Source organism: Pongo abelii, chromosome 2 (assembly GCF_028885655.2).
Source record: "Pongo abelii isolate AG06213 chromosome 2, NHGRI_mPonAbe1-v2.0_pri, whole genome shotgun sequence".
Lineage (NCBI taxonomy): Eukaryota > Metazoa > Chordata > Mammalia > Primates > Hominidae > Pongo > Pongo abelii.
The window spans coordinates 18458088-18479118 of NC_085928.1; the positions used below are offsets into that span (position 1 = coordinate 18458088).

General features: G+C 44.1%; 1 protein-coding gene across 2 annotated transcripts; it reads left to right on the forward strand.

The window, feature by feature from the left end:
• Window positions 1-53: 53 nt before the first annotated feature.
• Window positions 54-21031, forward strand: POPDC2 (popeye domain containing 2). Of its 2 annotated transcripts, XM_024245136.3 has the most exons (4): window positions 54-2967; window positions 8283-8391; window positions 14192-14600; window positions 20300-21031. In XM_024245136.3, exons 1-4 carry the CDS (start codon window positions 2477-2479, stop codon window positions 20383-20385), a joined length of 1095 nt encoding a protein of 364 aa, XP_024100904.2. In that variant the 5' UTR covers window positions 54-2476; the 3' UTR covers window positions 20386-21031. The 2 variants fall into 2 exon arrangements, with proteins under 2 accessions (XP_024100904.2, XP_054407417.2); XM_054551442.2 differs by lacking the exon at window positions 20300-21031 and having other exon boundaries at window positions 14192-14740.

Sequence of the window (21031 nt, forward strand, 5' to 3'; positions counted from 1 at the left end):
GAGGAAATAAGGTATATATTTGTTGGTCAGATGATTTTAATAAGGTTAAGAAAAAACTGGCTTCCTTCAACATGCCATGCATTTTCATGCCTCTGTGCCCATGCTTCTGCTGCTCTCACCACTAGAAATGCTGTTCTCCCTCTACCTGCCTGGTGAATTCAACCCCTAAACCTCAAATTAGAGGCCAGCCCTTCTTTGCGTCTTCCCTCCCTGATGCCACCTTTCCTTCTAGGCTGCCACCATCCTTCAAAGTTAACTTGGTTATTGTGCTTCACACACTGAACTGCCTTTGTGTGTTGAGGTCTCTTTACCCTAACAGGGTGAAAGTTTCTCTTGAGGATCTTTGATCCCCAAGGGCTTAGCTCATAAAAGGCACTCAATAAATATTTGTTGAGTGAAAACATCTCCTTCTCACCATATTTGACAATTTCTAATTTCTCATAAATTTTCATCAAGTTATAGCAGCATAGTAAAAGTCCTTATGGATTGAGTCCTTGATTAGTTCTGGGAGATTACTGAGCACCCCGCCTGTACTTCAGGGGCAATAGGAGTAATGGGAGTAAGTGCTAACCCAGCAGCAGGGAGGAAGAATCAAGGAGTCATTTGGAATCCATAGAGTCACATTTCTTTCCTTCTTTCTTTCTTTCTCTTTCTTTCTTTCTTTCTTTCTTTCTTTCTTTCTTTTTCTTTCTCTTTCTTTCTTTTCTTTCTTTCTTTCTTTTTCCTTCCTTCCTTCCTTCCTTTTTTTTTTTTTTGACAGAATCTTGCTCTGTCACCCAGGCTAGAATGCAGTGGCACAATTTTGGCTCACCACAGCCTCTGCCTCCCAGGTTCAAGAGATTCTCGTGCCTCAGCCTCCCCAGTAGCTGAGACTACAGGCACCCACCACCACGCCCAGCTAATTTTTATACTTTTAGTAGAGACAGGGTTTCCACCATGTTGGCCAGGCTGGTCTCAAACTCCTGACCTCAGGTGATCCACCCGCCTCGGCCTCCCAAAGTGCTGCGATTACAGGCGTAAGCCACTGTGCCCAACTAGCATTTCTTAGCCTAATGTTTGCATACTCCAGCTTTACCTCTTGGCAGCCCAAAGTAGATTCCTAGGTTCAACCAGAAGTTCCTTGAAAATTGTCAGACTTCATAGAAGTGTGGAGTTGGGAGTCATGGATCTAGTACTGTACTTCCACTTACTGGCAAACCCCTTGGGACAGAGTATTAAGTTTGACAGACTTGGGTTCAAATCCTAGCTCTGCCACTTAGACCATCTGTGGGAGCTTGTTACCTCTCTGAGCCTCAGTTTCTTCCAGATCTAGAAAGAGAATAATATTTATTTTGAAGGATTGTTGTCACAACTAACTTATAAGTGTATAAAATGCCTAATATAGGTTTGGCACTTCATGGGTGTTTAATAGGTGGGAATTATAATTTGGAAACACTGGAGTGGGTGGGATGATGATCTGGGCAATGTATTATTATTTGTTTACTATTAGCAGATCCACATATATGCAGGGGAAAGCCAGCTTAGAATTCAAAAAGCCACTTTACATAGCTACTTTTGTTAAATGGATGTCAAATACATAATGATATTTGCAGTGTGACTTAATAAAGGCCTTCAGGGGGTTTTCCAGCTTTCACTGTTAGGATTTTTTCTGATAATAGTCCCATACTTTCCTACTCTGATGTGTCCTCACTCAGGAGCACTGTCTGGCTCTCCCCATAGGGAGCTCGGGACAGTTTCCTGCCTGAGGTGTTCAGGTGAATTCTGTGCTCACTTTTCTTTTCTCTCTCTTTGTCTGTCTCTCTCACCCTGAGGTCTTATCTTGTCCTCTGGGAGGTATGTTAAGTGCTCTGCCAGGCTGCCTGTGCCTGGCCTGTTTTTTCTCACTGCCAGTACCTCTTGGATTCCAATTCCAAACATGGTATCCATCTGGGGTCACCCTTTCTTCCGGTGCCAAGAGAGAACACATTCCAAATGGAACACAAGTGTGCCTCCCATGCTGGCTCTCCTCATTCTGCTTGGGAAAAACAGAGAGCAGGATGTGGCCGCGTCATCCCACACTGCTGGACTTTTCGGTCCTGTAGTGCTACTTTCCCTTGGGACTATTTAGGTTTTTCTGCTAAGAAACAAATTTGAAGACTGTCCCAAGAAACATGGAACCAAGGAAGCTTGCCAGAGCTCTGCAGGGAGAGCCAGAGCCTTGCTGAGACAGCGGGGGTGGTGGGGAGGCGGGAGTGGGGGAGAGGGGGAGAGAGAGAGAGAGAAAGAGAAAGAGAGAGGTTTTTAAATTCTCCATGAAGTGTACTATGTTCCATCATTCCTTCCCAAAGCCACTAGAAGCATTCCTTCTAGGAAAGGTGGAGTCGGTGGTGAGAAGCCGGAGGTGAGAAGACCCCTGAGCGGACGGATTCATTCATTTTCTGAATTTCCTATGTGAGGACAGTATTAGAGCTCAGTGAGGCTTTGAGAGGCCCCAAAGATGAGCACCAACAGCAGCAGAGTGGGCCAGCTTCTCTTGCAGGGTTCAGCGTGCATTAGCTGGAAGCAGGATGTGGAAGGGGCTGTCTACCACCTAGCCAACTGCCTCTTACTCCTGGGCTTCATGGGGGGCAGTGGGGTGTATGGATGCTTCTATCTTTTTGGCTTCCTGAGTGCAGGTTACCTGTGCTGCGTGCTGTGGGGCTGGTTCAGTGCCTGTGGCCTGGACATTGTTCTTTGGAGCTTCCTGCTGGCTGTGGTCTGCCTGCTCCAGCTGGCACACCTGGTATACTGCCTGCGTGAGGACACCCTCTCTGAGGAGTTTGACCTCCTCTACAAGACGCTGTGCCTGCCCTTGCAGGTGCCCCTACAGACATACAAGGAGATTGTTCACTGCTGCGAGGAGCAGGTCTTAACTCTGGCCACTGAACAGACCTATGCTGTGGAGGGTGAGACACCCATCAACCGCCTGTCCCTGCTGCTCTCTGGCCGGTAAGCTACTCTATCCATTGCCCAGAATTTCTTTCCCCAGCCCACACTTCTCATTTCCTAGTGTGTCCCTTTCCATTTCATGTCCCTTTCCATTTCGTGTCCCCTTCCATTGAGGGAAGGATGTGACAAGTCAAACAATCCAAAACAGATTTTTCTAAGAGTGGGGTTGCTTCCTCTTTCTTGGCATTTTCCAAGAAGAAACCAGTTCATGAGGCATCTTTGTTGGCAAGAATGATTGTGTGTGCACTTGCTGCTGGAAGGTGTGCAGTGTGTGTGTCTTGAGCCTGGGCCTTAAATAACCCCTCTACCATCACCACACACATATCAGTGTGTCATGCCTAAGCTGCAGCAATATCTCTGTAAGCTTTGAAAAACTAACATTTCAATAAGGTTAATCTGTTCCTTATTCAAATTCAACATTTGCTAAGCACCAACTATATTCAGGGAACAATGCCAGAAATGGGAGGTCGGGGTAGGGGGGTGGTTCTCATAACCCCTGTTCCCTGCCAAGGCATCAAGGAAACAGCCCCACTTGTGTTTGGGGTACCTGTATGTAGCCAGGTAGGGAGAGTGAATACCCCTTGCCCACCTTTCCATTTCCAGTTGTTCTGTTGAGGTTCTTGCAGACTAAGAAGTCAAGTATAGTACTGTAAATCTGCGGGCCCAACAATGGGAGAAGAGAAGTGATACACCTATCTCATCAAGGCTTTTGTGGAAGCACTGCCTCTTTTGGAGAAGGCTGACAGTCAGATATGGGCAGAAATGGTCTTAGTCAGGATCAGTGTATGCCCAGTCAACCTGGATGTGAATGTTGGGCATTGATTTCTTCTGAGAAAACATCATGGGGCTCTGTGCTACACACTTAGTAGGCAATTGTGGATTTTTTGATACTGCCCTAGTGGCTCTTGAGCCCCACAACCCCCACTCCACCAGCTTTCTTGAGACCAGGAGAATGTGGTAGAAAAGGTAAGATGGCAATTAGAAGGCTCCAATTCCAAGAAAAAAAAAACCAAAAAAACCAAATCCAGATAATACTGCCAACCACACAATGGAGAAAAAAGTTTGACAATGATGCTAATGGTACTACAACTATCACTAATAGTAATAATACATGTTTGTGTATTCATTTATAGAACCTGAAGTATCATGTATATATGTTTTGATTTTGTTTGAACTCAGAGGTCCTGGGTTGAGTGAGCTATGAGGGGAGACATTTTGTGAGGGTACATTTCATTTAATTTATTGGTGAACTGAAAGGGTAAACCAATGTGATTATTTGTAAACAAATATAGGTGTAAATACAAATACATATAACTATTGTGAAAATGTTTGCACCTATAGTTCCATGCTTAAAGACAATTTAGGGAACTTGCTCATTCATGAGACCCATGATGTTATAGCTCGTCTGTTCAAAGGAGGAAATTGAGACCAGCAGAAGTGCTCCCTCCAGTGTAGGGTGCCCATTTGCTGGAAGCATGTATGGTTACTGTATAGTTCACGTAGGATAGATTTACTGTGAACTTGTATAAGATCACTTCCCAGTGAAGGGGAGAGGGGGGCTTGCCCTTGGTGTAGCTTTTCCTGGTATACTTAGCATCAAAAGGCCGAGTCAGAAATTAGACAATTTTGATTTTTTTTTTTCCTGCCTTTCAAGGTTTGGAGTAAGAGTTTTGTTATCTTTCAGTGTCACCCTGTCTCAGCTTTGCTGAGCTGGACATAGAGGAAAAGGCTTCTAGTCTATGACTGGGCTCTAGTTTTAAAGGAGAATCGCTGAACCTTGGGCTGGTACAGTAAGGGACCAAACATCTCAAAGCAGCAGACAAGAGCTTTGTGCCAGGAAGTGGGGACTCTTGTGCAGACTTCCACATCTCACATGCACACTGTTCTCTAGAATCCTTCACTCAAACCTCAGAAGTCTTTTTGTTTTATTTTAATAAAGGAAACCAATCTCTTTCAAAACTCAGAGAGGCAAAGTTATTTTCTCAAAGTCTGTCACCCTGTTAAGCAGTACTTAACTTAGACGTTTCTCTCATGTAAAATTCAAAACACAAACTTCCATATATACAACCCCCTGAGCAGGCAACTAACTATCTAAGCTATTCATATAGGAGAAGATCATCCATCTTCCAGTAGATCAAGAAGGAAGAAGAAACAGATGATAAAGGGCACAGCATTCCAATTTAAATGGCTTCAGCGAGCCACGAAGATCATTAGACATTATCTACACTCTACGGTTGTCACTCTTTGGTGGCTTGCCTGGGTGGCCGAAATCCTCGCCTAAGGATTTGACATGTACTGCAGCAGCGCCATTCTCTTCTGCTGTCTTCTTTTCCTATAGAAGCTTTTCAGTGAGGTTTCGATCCCCTTTTATGGTGACACAAGTGAGTTTGTTCGTTTGTTTCCTTTGTTCATGTATTCATCCTTACTTTCTTGCTTCCTTCTTTCCTTCTTTTCCCCCTTCCATACATATTTATTCAGAGTCTTGAATAAAGCTCCTGTCTTCCAGCTTTAGGTTGTCAGATAATAGGTGCAATTGTTTTTTTAATTGGTGATGGTCTTTGGTAATTTGTATACACGCATATATACCTAGGCATTCATTAAGAGCAAGGCTCAGGAGTGCTGATATCCCATTGGCCAGGACTTATCACTTGCCTATGCCTAGCAGCCAGGGAAGTAGAGAAATGTTGATTTTTGCTCTGCAGTCATGTGTCCAGTTAAAATCTAGCACCATTAAGGAAGAGAAGAAAGCAGATACTGGAGAACAGACTGCCACACTGGATTTCCCAGATCTTTGTTCATTCCCATCTTTATCTGCTTCTCAATACCCTTTGCATCCCTCAAAATTCAGCTCAAATGTCATCTCCTTCGAGAGGTCTGCTGCCCAAAGAGAACCAATCTCTCTCTCTCCTCTGTTACTGTTCCACAATAGCACCTATCACATTGACTTGCAGCCAGTTATTTATGTGCCTGTGACTTCCACTAAATTGTGAAATCCTCAAAGACAAAGACCAGATTGTGCCCATCTCTGCATTCCCAGATTTCCAGCAACATGGGAGATGCTCCAGGAATATTTGTTTAGCCAATAAACCTCCAGAAATAATGGAAGGATATCTCCCCCAAATGAACAAGGTGTACCTTAGAGACCTTTTTCATCTTCCCCCTTTGCCTAATAGAGGCACCCCATTGCCTGATATAACTCACTTTAGAAGAGAGATTAAAGATGGAACTCTGAGTTTTCTGGGTGGGGTTTGGGTGAGGGGAAGGATAAAGCCCATACTGGATTCTAATCTTCCAGATGTGGCCTCACATCTGAAATATACTCCCTGTCCTCAGGCATCATCAATGACATGCCATCAGTTCTAACAAGTTCTCACGGAATGCAGTCTTTCTACCCTGCAGGGGCAGAGCACTAGGCTAGGTACAGCCACAAGGGTACAAAGGCAGCAAGTAGCAATAGTAAGGCTCCTAACCCCGTAAGTTGTGAAACCAAGCCTGTGGTCATGGGCAAGTCAAGGGCAGTTGTTTAACCTGTTGGTAGTGTGGGATAAGAATATTCATAAAATTAAAGCAAATAATTAGGATTTCTGGCTGCAGCCACAGTAACCCACTCTAGCCAACAGAAGGGGGAAAAAGGGTCTTTATTTAAAAAGATACAAGGATTTCTTATGAAACTCAAGGAAAGACATGCACCTGAGCCTCAGGTAGTACTAGAAACAAGAACATGTCCTACTAGGACATTTTATGTGATTTCAAGTTTATTTTCTCTATAGCCAGTTGGGACCCATGCTTTTCAAAGTCTGAGTTACGTGATAAAAAAAAATTTTTTTTAGTTCCTCTAGGGAGGAGTGTGTTAGTTTTGTTAATGCCTGATAATTGTCCCCATCCAAGCCATGATTTACACTCAATTCCATTTCCAAATTCCCAGAGAAGCAGTTTGATTGGCTCAGCTTGAGTCAGGCGTTCACTCTAGGACCATCAACTGGATAGGGTGTGTGGGATCTCATTGTCTAAAGAAACAAGCTGTTATTGTCACCTATGGTTAGAGAGGTCCGGGAAGGGGTCATGCTAGGAGAGTCCACTACCATCTACCCAAAGCTCTAGTAATAGGGTGGCAACACAGTGTTGTGCTAAGAACATAGAATTTTAGTTCTGCCACTGGATCGCTATGTAACCTTAAGCTTGCCACTCAACCCTTCTGAGCACCAGTTTCCTTAGCTATAAAATACAGAAAAGAATAATCTACCGTGAGGTGTTGTGAACATTATATAAGAGAACACTGGTCAAAGTGTCTAGCAGAGTCTGGCATATAGTGGACTTGCCACTTCCTTCAAAGTCTACAAAGTGGTTAAATGTAAGCATGAATCTTCATGTAGCTAATGGGAAGGGAGAAAGGAGAATCTGTGGAGCAGTGGCATCCAACAGAACTTTCTGTGATGACAGAAACATTCTAGATCTATGTTGTACAACATGGTAGTCACAGGCCATATGTGGCGATTGAGCACCTATAATGTGATTAGGTAAGGAACTGAATTTTTAATTATATTTAATTTTAATTAATGTAAATGTAAACTTAAATAGGCAGCAGAGTTCTTTTCTTTTTTTTTGATACAGAATCTTGCTTTTTTGCCGAGGCTGGAGTGCAGTGGTGTGATCTCAGCTCACTGCAACCTCCACCCCCGAGTTCAAGTGATTCTCCTGCCTCAGCCTCCCAAGTAGCTGGGATTACAGGCACCCGTCACCATGCCTGGCTAATTTTTGTATTTTTAGTAGAGATGGGGGTTTCACCATCTTGGCCAGGCTGGTCTCGAACTCCTGACCTTAGGTGATCCACCTGCCTCAGCCTCCCACAGTGCTGGGATTACAGGTGTGAGCCACCACGCCGGGCCAGCAGCAGAGTTCTTGAGCAGTAGTTTCTATCCTGGCTACACATTAGAATCACTGGGGAGATGTAAATACTAATAATATCCAGTTCCTACCTAGAGAGATTCTTGTTTAATTGCTCTGGGACAAGGCCCAAGCCTAGGTGCTTTTTTTAAAAGCTTCGCTGGGACTTCTACTCTGCAGCCTGAAATTGAGAACCACCAGTAAGGAGAAGGAGGAGGAAAATGAGGGTTCAGGAAGTCTCAATGGGTTCCTTTTCTGAACTACTTGCATGTAGTAACTAGGCTGGCTAGTCTAGCTTTGGGTTTTACCATGCTTTAGGCAAAGTATTTCTACAGGAAGATTCATGTTAATCAGTGACACCTAATTTCAGCATAGGTGGCTTGGAGAGCCATTTTCCTTTTCCCACATAATCTCTTCTCTTCCCTTGCCAGGGTTCGTGTGAGCCAGGATGGGCAGTTTCTGCACTACATCTTTCCATACCAGTTCATGGACTCTCCTGAGTGGGAATCACTACAGCCTTCTGAGGAGGGGGTGTTCCAGGTAACAGGGAGCCTGGTGGCAGCACCGCCTCACCCCGTCCCACTGTAGCCCAGCAATATCCGTGCCTCCATGTTTCCCCTCTCACATCTGTCCTTCGCACCACTGCCAGTGTGAAACTACAAGCAGGGGCACTCTTCCTCTGTGAAAAGAGTTCCTGGGCTCCTAGCCATAGTTGAGGTAGGGTAGGAAGATTCTGGCCCCTGGGTAGACCATGTTACTTGTATGCTTAAACTCTTCTGGAAGACCCTAGTGCCACAACATGAAAACCCACACTCCTTATAGGGTAACTTAAACCTTTTAGTGCTCTCTAGTCACATTTCCAGCTCTCCCTCCTTCATATTTTTTGCTCATACTAGCCATGCTGAACCACTAGTACTTCCCTAAACACACCACATTGTTTTGCAGCTCTATGCCTTGGCCCCTACTCTCCCCTCTGAAATGCATTTCCCCTTCTAGATGAGACCATGGCACCTCACTTCCTCTGTGAAGCCTGCTTCCACCCCATAGCCTCACCAGCTTCCACCCCACAGCCTAGCACTCCTGTGTGCCTGTTCTAGTCCTTTTACTTATGCTAACTGGTGCACATCTTGCTGTCTGTTCTAATAATCTGATCTCCTTTCTGTCTTTTGCACAGTTAACTCTTTGAAGTAAAAATCTAGGCTTTCCCCTCTCTGTTCCCAGACTCTAAAGGAAAGTACCTGGGGCACAGCAGCTGTTCAGTAAAGAATTGCTTGCCGGATGCAGTGGCTCACTCCTATAATCCCAGCACTTTGGGAGGCTGAGGCAGGCGGATATGAGGTCAGGAGATTGAGACCATCTTGGCTAACACGATGAAACCCTGTCTCTACTAAAAATACAAAAAATTAGCTGGGCATGGTGGTGGGCACCTGTAGTCCCAGCTACTCGGGAGGCTGAGGCAGGAGAATGGTGTGAGCCCGAGAGGCAGAGCTTGCAGTGAGCCGAGATTGCGCCACTGCACTCCAGCCTCGGTGACAGAGCGAGACTCCGTCTCAAAAGAAAAAAAAAGAATTGCTGAACTGGTTTGCCACTGGGCAGCTGGTGTCCCAGAGGACTCCATGCGGCATTCACATACATGCTCCAATGCAGGTGCCTGGCTGCCTGGCCCCTACCCTTCTAATCTCTGCCAATCCCTCAGGCTTTGGTCACTTTCTTTGTAACTCTCACTTATTGAATGGCTAGCATGTGGCAGGTACTACATATCATATTGCCTCATTGATTCTCATAACAGCTCTATGGGCTGAATATGATTATTACTCCATTTAACAACTGAGGAAACTAAGGCCCAAAAACATCAAGTAATTTGCCCAGGGTCTTCAGCTAGAAAGTGACAAAGCCAAGTTGCCTGGATCTACCATTTCTGTTCTTTATTAAAATGGGAGGGTCACCAGAAGAGTGGAGTTTACACACACATACACACACACGCACACGCGTGCACACACACGCACACACACTCACTCACCCTTTTAAGGACTCCCCTGCCTGGATAGTTTGCTGGACCTAGAAACACTGGGTTCCATGTGTCTCCTACTACTTTTATCAGGGAGTCCCTCAAGCCAACATATGAGCCAACCCCGGAACAGACACACACCGGGCAGTGCTACCCGGCAGGGCCTGCTTCCGCCCCCACCCTGACACTTGGCTCTGTGATGATGGAGCCTGAGAGGCAGTCCTGATCCCACTGCCAGGATCACCAGCCACAGACCCGCTTCCCGGAACTCCCTCCACACACCCTCCCTAACTAGTCCAGAAACCTTCTTCAGGAACTCTCTCAGGCACATGGGAACCTCCAGGAGGGCTCAGTCAGGACCTGAGCCAGCTGGACCAGGCCTCTTTCTGACACTGACACGGAGGAACAGGTGGTGGGTAAGCCGGGTGTCCTCCCCTAAGTTACGCTCAAGAGGAAGGGCTGTAACCCCACATGGCCTCTCAGCCTGGAACGTAGGTATGGTCATATTCCTCCCATTTATATTTTTTAGCATGTACCTCCTTTGGGAGCAATGAGAGCCATACATTTGCTATTGGCTGTGTAAAGTCCCATTTCCTCTTTGCAAATGTCAAGTGTTATCTTAAGTTACAGTTAATCCTGTCCTTGCCTTTTGCAATTACATAGTCTTTGTTGACTGAGAGCAATCCACAGTGACAGCCTAAATTATAATTCACATTGTACTTAATACAAATCAATCAGCATTCCACCACACCTCTCGACAATTCAATTAAGTCATAATTCATTTTGTGTGTTCGGCACTGTGACACTCATTAGTCACCAAGAACAGCACAGGAGGGATCACACAGAAATCATCACTGTTTTTGTAATTTGCATCCTCTCTTACTGGACCTAAGTCCTATTTACATAGGTTATCTCATTTAATTCATTCAGCCAACATCTGAGGTGAGTATTAAAAAAAAAAGCTAAATACTTCTCAAAACGTTACAACAGATATGTCTATATATATGGGAGAACCAATCAAGAAGCAGATTTCAGGAGGACCTTTGGGGAAGGATTTTATACAGTACATGAGAAAGCAACATTAGAGGCTGGGCGCGGTGGCTCACAACTATAATCCCAGCACTTTGGGAGGCCGAGGCAGTTGGATTATGAGGTCAGGAGTTTGAGACCAGCCTGGCCAACATGGATGGTGAAACCCCATCTCTATTAAAAATACAAAAATTAGCCAGGGTGGTGGCAGGTGCCTATAATCCCAGCTACTCGGGAGGCTGAGGCAGGAGAATTGCTTGAACCCGGGAGGTGGACATTGCAGTGAGCTGAGATCACGCCACTGTACTCCAGCCTGGGTGACAGAGCAAGACTTCGTCTCGAGGGGCGGGGTGGGGCGGGGGGGGAGAAAGTGACATTAGGTTGTTTTGCAATATACAAGATTGGCTGTCTTCCCTTGATTCATTTATTCACTTCAGTAATATTTATTGAAAACTTAGTATATACCAGGCACTGTTAAAAGGGCTTGAAATATATCAGTGAACAGAACAGATGAAGGTCCCTCCCCTCATGCAATTTACATTCTAATGGGGGAGACAAAAAGCCATAGGCATAATGAATAAGTAAATTATATAATATGTTAGAGGATAATAATTGCTAGTTAAAAAAAAAAAACCTAGAGTAGTGTAAGGGAGATATGGTTGCAATTTTAAATACGGTGGTCATGGAAATCCTTGTTAAGCAGGTAACATTTGAGCAAAAACCTGAGAGAGGTGACAGGTGAGGTCTGTGAATATCTGGGAAAAGCATATCAGACAGAGGAAAGAGCCAGTGCAAAGGCCCTGAAGTGGGGCCAGTGTGTTTGACACACAGAAAGGAGAACAGTGGACCTGGAATGGAGAGAGGAAGGGGAGGGAATAGCAGGAGAGAAAGTTGGAGAGGTGACAAGGTAGCAAGATCATGTAGGGCCATAGCATATATTGTCTAGATACAGCCAAAAGGATTTTCTAAAGGGCTGGATATAGTATGTGAGAGAAAGAGAAGATCAAGGAAGACTCTAAGGCTTTTGGCCTGAGCAACTGGATGGGTGGTGCTGCTGTCAACTGAGACAAAGAAAGCTGCAGGTAGAGCTGCTTTCGGGGGACTAGGAAGTTCAGTGTTTGATGTTAGGTTTGCATCATCTGTGGACATTTGAATGGAGATGCTGCATAGGCAACTGGATATTTAAGTCTGGAATTCAGGAATGAGATCTGGGCCTGAGACATAAATTTGGGAGTTAGTTGTGTGCAGATGATATTAAAAGCCATTGGATAGGATGAGCTCACCAAGTGAGTGTGGATGGAAGAGGGAATGGTTCAAGAGCGGAGCCCTGGGATACTTTAGTGGTGAGGAGTTGGAGAAGAAAAGAGGAAGCAGCAAAGGAGCTTGAAAAGGAACAATCATGAGATTGGATCAGGAGTGTATGGCATCCTGGGAACCAAGTGAAGAAGATATATCAAAGAGGAAGGGGAAATTGATGGATGCCATGAAAACTGACCATCAGACTCAGCAGCTTAGAGGTCATTGGTGACCTTAACAGGAACAGTCTTTGTGGACTGCTAGGGACAAAGTCTTATTGGTTTAAGAGAGTGAGAAGAGAGGAATTGGAGACAGTTAAGTATAAACAGGTTTTTTTTTTTCTTCATGAGTTTTGCTAAAAAGGGAAGCAAATTAGTGGAGTGATAGCTAGCCAGGGAAGTGAGGTCAAGAAAAAGAATTTTTATTTGTAAAATTTTGTTTTATTTTAAGATGGAAGAAGTACAGCATATTTCTAAGAAGGTTCACAGTCTTTGTGTTTGGCTTTAAGACATTATTTACATTCGGCTTAGTTCTTGCTCAAACACACGTGCTTCATATTTGGTACTCTGATTTCTTGTTTGGGAATTGTTCATAAGTACATCTAAGGTACAGGCCATGGCAGATGTGACAAGTACTTGCTGAACTATTAGTAATGGACAGATTGTATTATTTTCAGAATTCTTTCTTATGAGGCAAGAGAGATTAAGTAATTTATCTGACATCATACAACTGATAGAGGTAAAGCAGAAACATGAAACCACTTCTGGCCTCGATAACGTAGTTTAGGTCCTGATTGCAGTACTAACAATTAGTGGGGAAAAGTTGAGAGGAGGAAATGAATAAAGGATGTGGGGGAGGGGTATAACAGAAAGGAAGGAAGAGAAGAGGAGGATAGTGGGAGATCCAGTAGGCAATGCAGGACTGAAAAGGATTATATATAATCTCTAATAAAGAATGTTTGGAAAACTACCCTACTTTCAATTTCACAATTCATATAAAGTGCTTAACACAACGCCTGGCACCTCTTGACAAATATTAGCTGCTAACATCATTATCATCATCATTTCCACTGTCTCCATCCACAAAAATATGTCATGAACTCTGCCAGCCCAAAGTATTAGGGTCAATTAGATTATTAAAAATTGTGTGATTCTGCACCCTTTTCCTGCACTGTCCTAAGCATGTTTCCATTTTAACCCCAGCTTTACCACTCATCATTATTGTAACAAGGATTTATCAAGCACCTGCTGCATGCTAGGCACACGTTATTGCTTATTTCCCATGCAAGTGTAATTTAGCTTTGCATCATGGGCACATAGTGCGTACTCAGAAATTCCTAGATGAATAAACAAATGGAGAATGGGGTGCCCTTTGATTTTCTACCCTTTAGAGTTTGTCTTCCACTACGCCCTTTTTCTGATTTCTGTCATCAGATCCTTTTGGTTACTTGAAGTGGCCAAGTTACGAGCAATTTCATGGACCTGAATCCCAGGCCACATGATGTAGCTTGGCATACCTCATCAGAAGCTTTTTCTCAAACTGAACTTTCCAACTCTTTTTGTATCCCTACCCCAATCTTATCCTTCCTCATTCTTAAAATGAATAGTTGTCAGCATTTCAACCACTCTTCAGAGCACAAGAAGGCCCCTTCTTTCTCTATCTCAAAATCATAAGACTCAGAACCTTCTACAGTCATTAGTGGCATTAGCCACGGAACCACAGAATTAGAGCTGAGGAAAGTGGATGTGGAAACTGAGGCTCCAGGAGGTGATGGGTGAGTGAGTGAATGGCTGATCCCAGGGCTCCTGACACAGGACACCCCCATATCAGTGCACACAAGTGAAAGTCATCCACTAGACTCCTCTAGGCAAGCCCATAGAGGGGTACTCCCACACAGCTTCTTCAGTAAAAGTACAGCTGTTTGCCTAGTGACTGAATGATCTCTGTGCTCAGCATGGACAGATTTTCTAGTTTAAACTTTTACTGTCTGCTTCTGACCCCTCTCAGGTCACTCTGACTGCTGAGACCTCATGTAGCTACATATCCTGGCCCCGGAAAAGCCTCCATCTTCTTCTGACCAAAGAGCGATACATCTCCTGCCTCTTCTCGGCTCTGCTGGGTTATGACATCTCGGAGAAGCTCTACACTCTCAATGAAAAGCTCTTTGCTAAGTTTGGGCTGCGCTTTGACATCCGCCTTCCCAGCCTTTACCATGTCCTGGGTCCCACTGCTGCAGATGCTGGACCAGAGTCCGAGAAGGGTGATGAGGAAGTCTGTGAGCCAGCTGTGTCCCCTCCTCAGGCCACACCCACCTCTCTCCAGCAAACACCCCCTTGTTCTACCCCTCCAGCTGCCACCAACTTTCCTGCACCTCCTACCCGGGCCAGGTTGTCCAGGCCAGACAGCGGCATCCTGGGTGAGGACTCCACCAGTCTGGTGCTGGAGGATTTTGAGGAGGTGTCAGGATCAGAATCGTTTATGGATTATAGGAGTGATGGGGAGTACATGAGGTGAAGGGAGAACTAACATGGGCACAGCCACCGGCTCAGGATCCTATGTAAGTACTCAGAAGGCAGCCGCTGCGCATTCCTGTCAACGGCTGGCCTTAACTCAGCTTGTTAGGGCAAAAAAAAATTGTTCGTGGAACACCTCCTCTTAGAGGACTCACAGAAATGGCATTAACCCAACTTTGAAGATAGCAACTCACTCCAGGTGCATGCAAGGCATGAAGGGATTTTAAAAACTCATTCATTATTAACTCGATTGCATTTTGGAAAGTGGGCTGGTTGATATGTTGAGCAGGAAGGTAGATTGCTGGTTTTTTGCAAGTTTATTCTAATAGCTGAGGCCACAGCTGGAGCTAAAGGGGCTTTTATTTGTGGCATGCATTTTAAAAGAAAAAGAATGTGGCAGGGTTCTAATTCTGATTGCTTGTCTTTCCTGGTATAGAGCCCGTCCTGGAAAGCAGTTATTATTTAGCCTAGACTGGGCAGGCATCTCTGTTAAAATTGCATATTTTAAAGAGGATTGTGATTATGAGCTAATAGCTCAGGGAGGAAAATGTCCTCATCTTGCTTTCCTCTCACCCAGTGGAGAATGTGTTTGTTGATCACACAGACAAAGGACTAGATACTGCTATGATTAAATGTTACTATGATCAGATAGGTATATGGCAGCCTGGCTTTCCCCAGTCACCCACATCTGCAGGAGGTAGGATGTGCATAAATCCTGGAGGGCCTAACAGTGCGTGCAGGATTTCCCTCACAGAATTTCCCTCACCAGAGAGTCTACAAGAAAGGCTGTGCCCAGTGGTTCTGGGAAATTGCTCTCATGTTCCCCCGGCTGCCCTCACAATGCTGTGACGTTTTTCTCTGTAATTCCACCCAACCATGATGTAGGCCTGAATTTCCTGAGGAAAATCTCATTGTTCCCAATTTGGAAGGCGCTTCCCACAGTTTTTTAGAAAGCACCAATAAATTACTTGAGAAACTAGCCCAGTGAGGAAGGCCTCCTGAGTACATGAAATGAATGAGTGAATGTTTGTCTATTTTGAAAAACAGGTTATATAAACGATGAAAGAGGCCATAGAGATGACTGATGAAAGGTTAGAGATTTAGTTTTGTAGATACGGAATTTACAATCTCCTGTGTTACCAGCATCCTTAGAACCATAGTTCAGCTGATTCTGACATAATTCCAAGGATCAATCTAATACCCCAGATCACTTTGTTGAATTCCCCCAAGTGTGCATTGACCACTTTGATCACTCCTTTCCCTCTGTGCAGCTGTTCACCTTCCTACTTGTTCATCCTGCATCCACGCATGCTCCTTATGTCCTATGGATCCCTCTTGGTCCAACTTGCCCATCCACCTATACACTCTCTCTTCGACTCACAGCAGCTCTCTGTTTTCTCATGTTGTTCTTCCTGGTTTTCTTCTCTTTTCTTGGTTCTATTTTTCTCTTCTTTCTTCTCCAATTTCTTCTCAGTCCTTGATTGCCTCAATTTGCTATTCTTTTCTTTTTTCCTTTTCTTTCTTGAGACAGGGTCTCACTCAGTCACTCAGGATGGAGTGCAGTGGCATGATGTCGGCTCACTGCAACCTCTACCTCCAAAAGCTCAAGCGATCCTCCCACCCCAGCCTCCCAAGTAACAGAAATTACAGGCACATGTCGCTGTGCCTGGATAATGTTTAATTTTTAAATTTTTTTGTAGAGACAAGGTCTCCCCATGTTGCCCAAGTTGTTCTCGAACTCCTGGGCTCAAATAATCCTCCTGCCTTGATCTCCCAAAGTGCTAGGATTACAGGCATGAGCCACCATGCCTGGCCAGTTTGTTGTTCTTAAGTGTCCATTTTTTATGTCTTCTCAGTTCATTTCTCCCTCTTCACTTGTCTCTTGTTTTCTTCCATTTTATTGTTCATATATTTATCTCTCCTATTACCTCCTTTTCTCTTTTTCCCACTTTTTTTGCCTTGCTGTATCTATTCTTCCTCCCAAACACCCTGTACCCCCATCTTATTAGTTTTTAATCCTAACGCTTCCAGAGATCAGTACTTTTCCCTCTGCCTATAAAGAAAACCATTCAAGTGAAAGTGTAAAATCCCCAGCTTTAGGAATGTTTTCCAAACATCAGGAGGCAGGCAGCATGGTAAATGAGAAAGAGACCAGGACTGGGAGTCCAAAGTCCTGGCTTCTATGTCTGGCTTTGCTACTAATCAAATATATGACTTTTTGCAAACCATACAACCTCACTAAACCTTACTTTCTTCATTTGAGCGTGTTGGACCAGCTGTCCCCAGGAACCCCCTTGGATTGATCTGAGAAGGCAAGGATAAGTTTTTCAAAGGAAGAAAAGAGGAGTAGTCAGTCCGCAGTTCAGTAGACACAAGCCCCAGGACATCTGAGTGTCTTTCAGCAAGAATTCTCTGTGATATTTCACTACAATTTCTCTGGCACCTTGGGACTCTCCCAAGCCCTTGTGGTGGTGGGTCTTGCTTAACTAGCAGTTCCCTCCATTCTGTGCCTGTGAAGAATCTATCACCTACCATGTGATTACAGTGCAGATTTTTTTTTCCTTTTCTTTTTTTTTTTTTGTTTTGTTTTGTTTGAGACGCAGTCTCGCTTTGTCACCCAGGCTGAAGCGCAGTGGCGCGACCTCGGCTCACTGCAAGCTCCGCCTCCCGGGTTCACTCCATTCTCCTGCCTCAGTCTCCCGAGTAGCTGGGACTACAGGCGCCCGCCACCGCGCCCGGCTAATTTTTTGTATTTTTAGTAGAGACGGGGTTTCACCATGTTAGCCACGATGGTCTCCATCTCCTGACCTTGTGATCCGCCCGCCTCGGCCTCCCAAAGTGCTGGGATTACAGGCGTGAGCCACCGCGCCCGGCCTGCAGTGTGGAAATTTTATGACAGAGGAGATCACAACTCAGTCCCCAAGCCCTCAACCCTTAATACATACTATCGTATGAAATGCCTTTTTCCAAATTCAGCCTTTTCTAAAACTCAAGATGAGAAAACTGCTGATGAGGCTCACTTTCTAAAATATCGGAATTTGCAATATAGGGAGAATAGTTTTTCATGTTTCTTTGTTTAAGCAATAGAGAGAAAAGAAAATTATGTTGTTTACTTTTCAGGCCATAGAGGTTTTCAGAACAAGTTGAAAACATGATCAAATTAGCTAAACTTCTGACAGTTTTCAATGTAGTCTGTGATCATGGGATAATTTAGCCTCAGTTCTTTTTCTGGAATTGTGTTTTGGATGTTTGGTTTGACTTATTTACCATCAAACTTGCCGTAAGGTTATTACTCTAATGAATAAGCATATTCCTTTATGATTGGGAGCAATTTACTATTGTTTCTTTCATAAAGTAGGGCACCATTCACCATCTATTTCCTGGCTCTTTAGTTATCAAAATTTTAAGCTCATTGCTATTCATCCCGGCACAGCACTCATATGAGAGGCATGAAGCTGGCTGAATTCTGCATCATTAGGAATGACATAGCCTCATCACATTGACACCAGTGCTTGTCTCTCACACCAATCCAAATTAAGACCAACTGAAAATAGTCAGAGTTTCCTCTGGAGCTCCTTTTTGAAGAGACATATGTTTTTTAGTCTGGTGGTACCCAGAATTGAACAAAAAATGGGTGCTGCTTCTCTTAACAGGCAAAACTATGCTGCAGGATAATGTATTCATGCAGGGTCTTCCAGCCATACCCCAAATCATCCCTCCCTTCACTAGAATTTTTCTGTTTAATTCTATCGCCATGCTCCACAGGGATCCATTCTGTGTCTTACTTACAGGAGATGCTCAATGAATGAGGGACTTATCTTCTAGAAATACAGCTCTGAGGTAGTCTGTTGCGTGAAATAATGAATCCATTATCACAAAATAAATTGAAAACTGTCTGACATTTGAACAGTTTTTATTTTGTTTCACATTGTTCTGAAAACTATACTGTTTCTTTTCTCCCTATTATTTAAATAAACAAATGATGAACAGATTACAAAATGGAGGACACTCAAGGTAAGGGAAGGAGCCCCTCGACAGGAGGATCAGGACATAGTACCAAGAGCAAGAGAAACGATTCAATAAACACTTACTATTTACTGTATATTTTAGGCATGGTTCTAGGGAATCACATGATAAGTACTTGAAAGAACTGAAAATGTTTTATCTGCAAGAAAAGGGCAAGTGTAATATCTTCAAATTTTAAAAAGAATGTGAATTAGAATTTGACTTAATTTGGTGTAGTTCTTGTGGGCAGAAATTGAATTGAATAGGCTGAAAATTATAAGAAGGATTTTAGCTCAGTGTTGATACTGGATTGCTCATGGGTGGTGAGAGTTACTCATCACTGGAAGAGTTCAAGCAGGGGCCATAAGAAATCTCAGAGATTTTATAAGGTGATTCACGCTCTGGGAAAAGGATGTCTTGGATTATTGCTGTTAGGGTACCTTCTAACTCTAGGATTCTGTGGTTCTAAGATCTGGACTCTAGTCTTGCCACTCACCTGCCATCAAGAACAGGTTCCTCATCTGCAGGACAGGACCAAGATGGCTCTGTCTCCCTTACCGGGTTGCTGTGAGGAGTGATTGTGATAAAATACATAAAGGCAGTTTTTTAGCTGTGAAGCACTAGTTAAACGTGTAGCGTATTTTAAGATTCTGTTGTATGTACAATTGTTTAGCAGTCTCTCTCTCTCTTTCTCTTTCTTTTATCAGAGATAGAGATTTTCCCTCTTATTTCCCCCAGTTTGGCTTTTCAGGGAAGGTGGCAGCTGGCAGAATCCTCTGACAATAAAAGGTACAGCAAAAAGTGGAGGCCTAAAGAAAACATGTGCTAGCTCTTTAGCCCTTGAATAACTAAGTCACACCTCACCCTGCTCTTCTTCATCTGTTTGGGAAGAGGCAGATTAGAGTCACACTTCAACATGCTCTTCCCCTCAGAAGCAGCTGTAAGGTTTTTGGTAGCTGTCAGAGCTAGCAAATAGTGCTTTTCTCACAGAACTACTGGAAAGAGTCCTGGCACGGAAAACTTGCTCTTGAAAGTGGCACGGCCAGAGCAGGGGTCTCTAGAGGGTCGTGCCACCTCTACCTGCCACAGGTTCCATTGTCGGTCAGGTAAGTTAGAGGCAGCAGTTCCCCACCTGCCCTCTGGATCACAGCAGCCTGGGGCTGCTGCTGAGTCATGTTTCCACTTCTGTCTTACAGGCCTCATTTTCCTACCCATCTTTCTGTAAAAATGAAAGTCAGGAGTCTTATGAAACTTACCATTATTCAATACAGGCTTTTGGTTTTTTCTTTAAATTACATAGGGTTAGGTAAGAAGTAGAGTTCTATAGGACGTTCATAGGAAGCAACAAAAGTTGATCTCTTGGTCTCTACAATAAGAGAGAGAGGACTGGGCTAGATACCGTCAAAGCTGACTTGCCCTAGTATTCTAGTATGAAATGATTCAAAGGTACACCTGCCCCTATCATGTCAGGCAATGAGTACAGTTAAGACATTGGGAATTGGTAAAGGAAAAGAAAAAAACTGAAAAGAACCCTTTGAAGTTAGACAAACTGTCCGGAGACATAGTGCTAAAATCCTCCCTCTTTTTCTTTCCACAGCTTCTAGAATTCCTCTCCAGAGCTACTCTCAAGTTACATCCAGGGGACAGGCCCCTTTGGCTCCAACCCACACGCCTGAACTTTAAGGATCATTGGACTATCTTCTCTGTGGCCAGCGCAGCTCTCTTCTATGTTCACAGAATGGCCACTGATAGGCACGCCTCTTTTCCCACCCACTGGAAGGCTCACAGACAAGGTGAGAGAGGACACAGAAGGTGCCAACACTGTCGCTACAGTAAGGACCTGGAGTGACTTTGAGAAATTCACCCTCACAAGCCTTCCTTCAGGAGCAGGCATTGGTAGTGCAGAGGCACAGATTCCATCCTTTACCAGCTGCAGAATCTTGGTCAAGTTACATAGCCTCTGTGAGCCTCATCGGTAAACAGTGGGGGTTATGAAACCCACCTCACAGGGTTGTTGTGAGGATCCAATGAGTTGATTTAGGTAAGCACCTAGCACATGCCGTGGCACCAAGTAAGCACTCAATAAATCACTCAACTCCTTTCCCTATGTTGTTTCTTTGCATTGTCTGAAAGGATCAGTGGAGTCAAAGATCCAGCTTTTCACTGGTGGTTATTTTTTATTTTTCGATTAAGATTCAAATTTATGGAAGTGGAAATTTAAAAACCTCGTTTTCCCTTAGGCTGTGACATTCAACTTACAAATCTCTTTTTCTGTTGATGAACCTAGTATTAAACAATAGTTTTTAGAGCGACTTTTACAAACTTAGTT

Excerpts from the sequence above, each read along its gene's own strand:
- POPDC2 (XM_054551442.2), top strand. The coding sequence starts at position 2,477 with ATGAGCACCAACAGCAGCAGAGTGGGCCAGCTTCTCTTGCAGGGTTCA. Across the intron at positions 2,968-8,282 it reads TCCCTGCTGCTCTCTGGCCG|GGTTCGTGTGAGCCAGGATG; the intron begins GTAAGCTACTCT and ends TTCCCTTGCCAG. Across the intron at positions 8,392-14,191 it reads CTGAGGAGGGGGTGTTCCAG|GTCACTCTGACTGCTGAGAC; the intron begins GTAACAGGGAGC and ends GACCCCTCTCAG.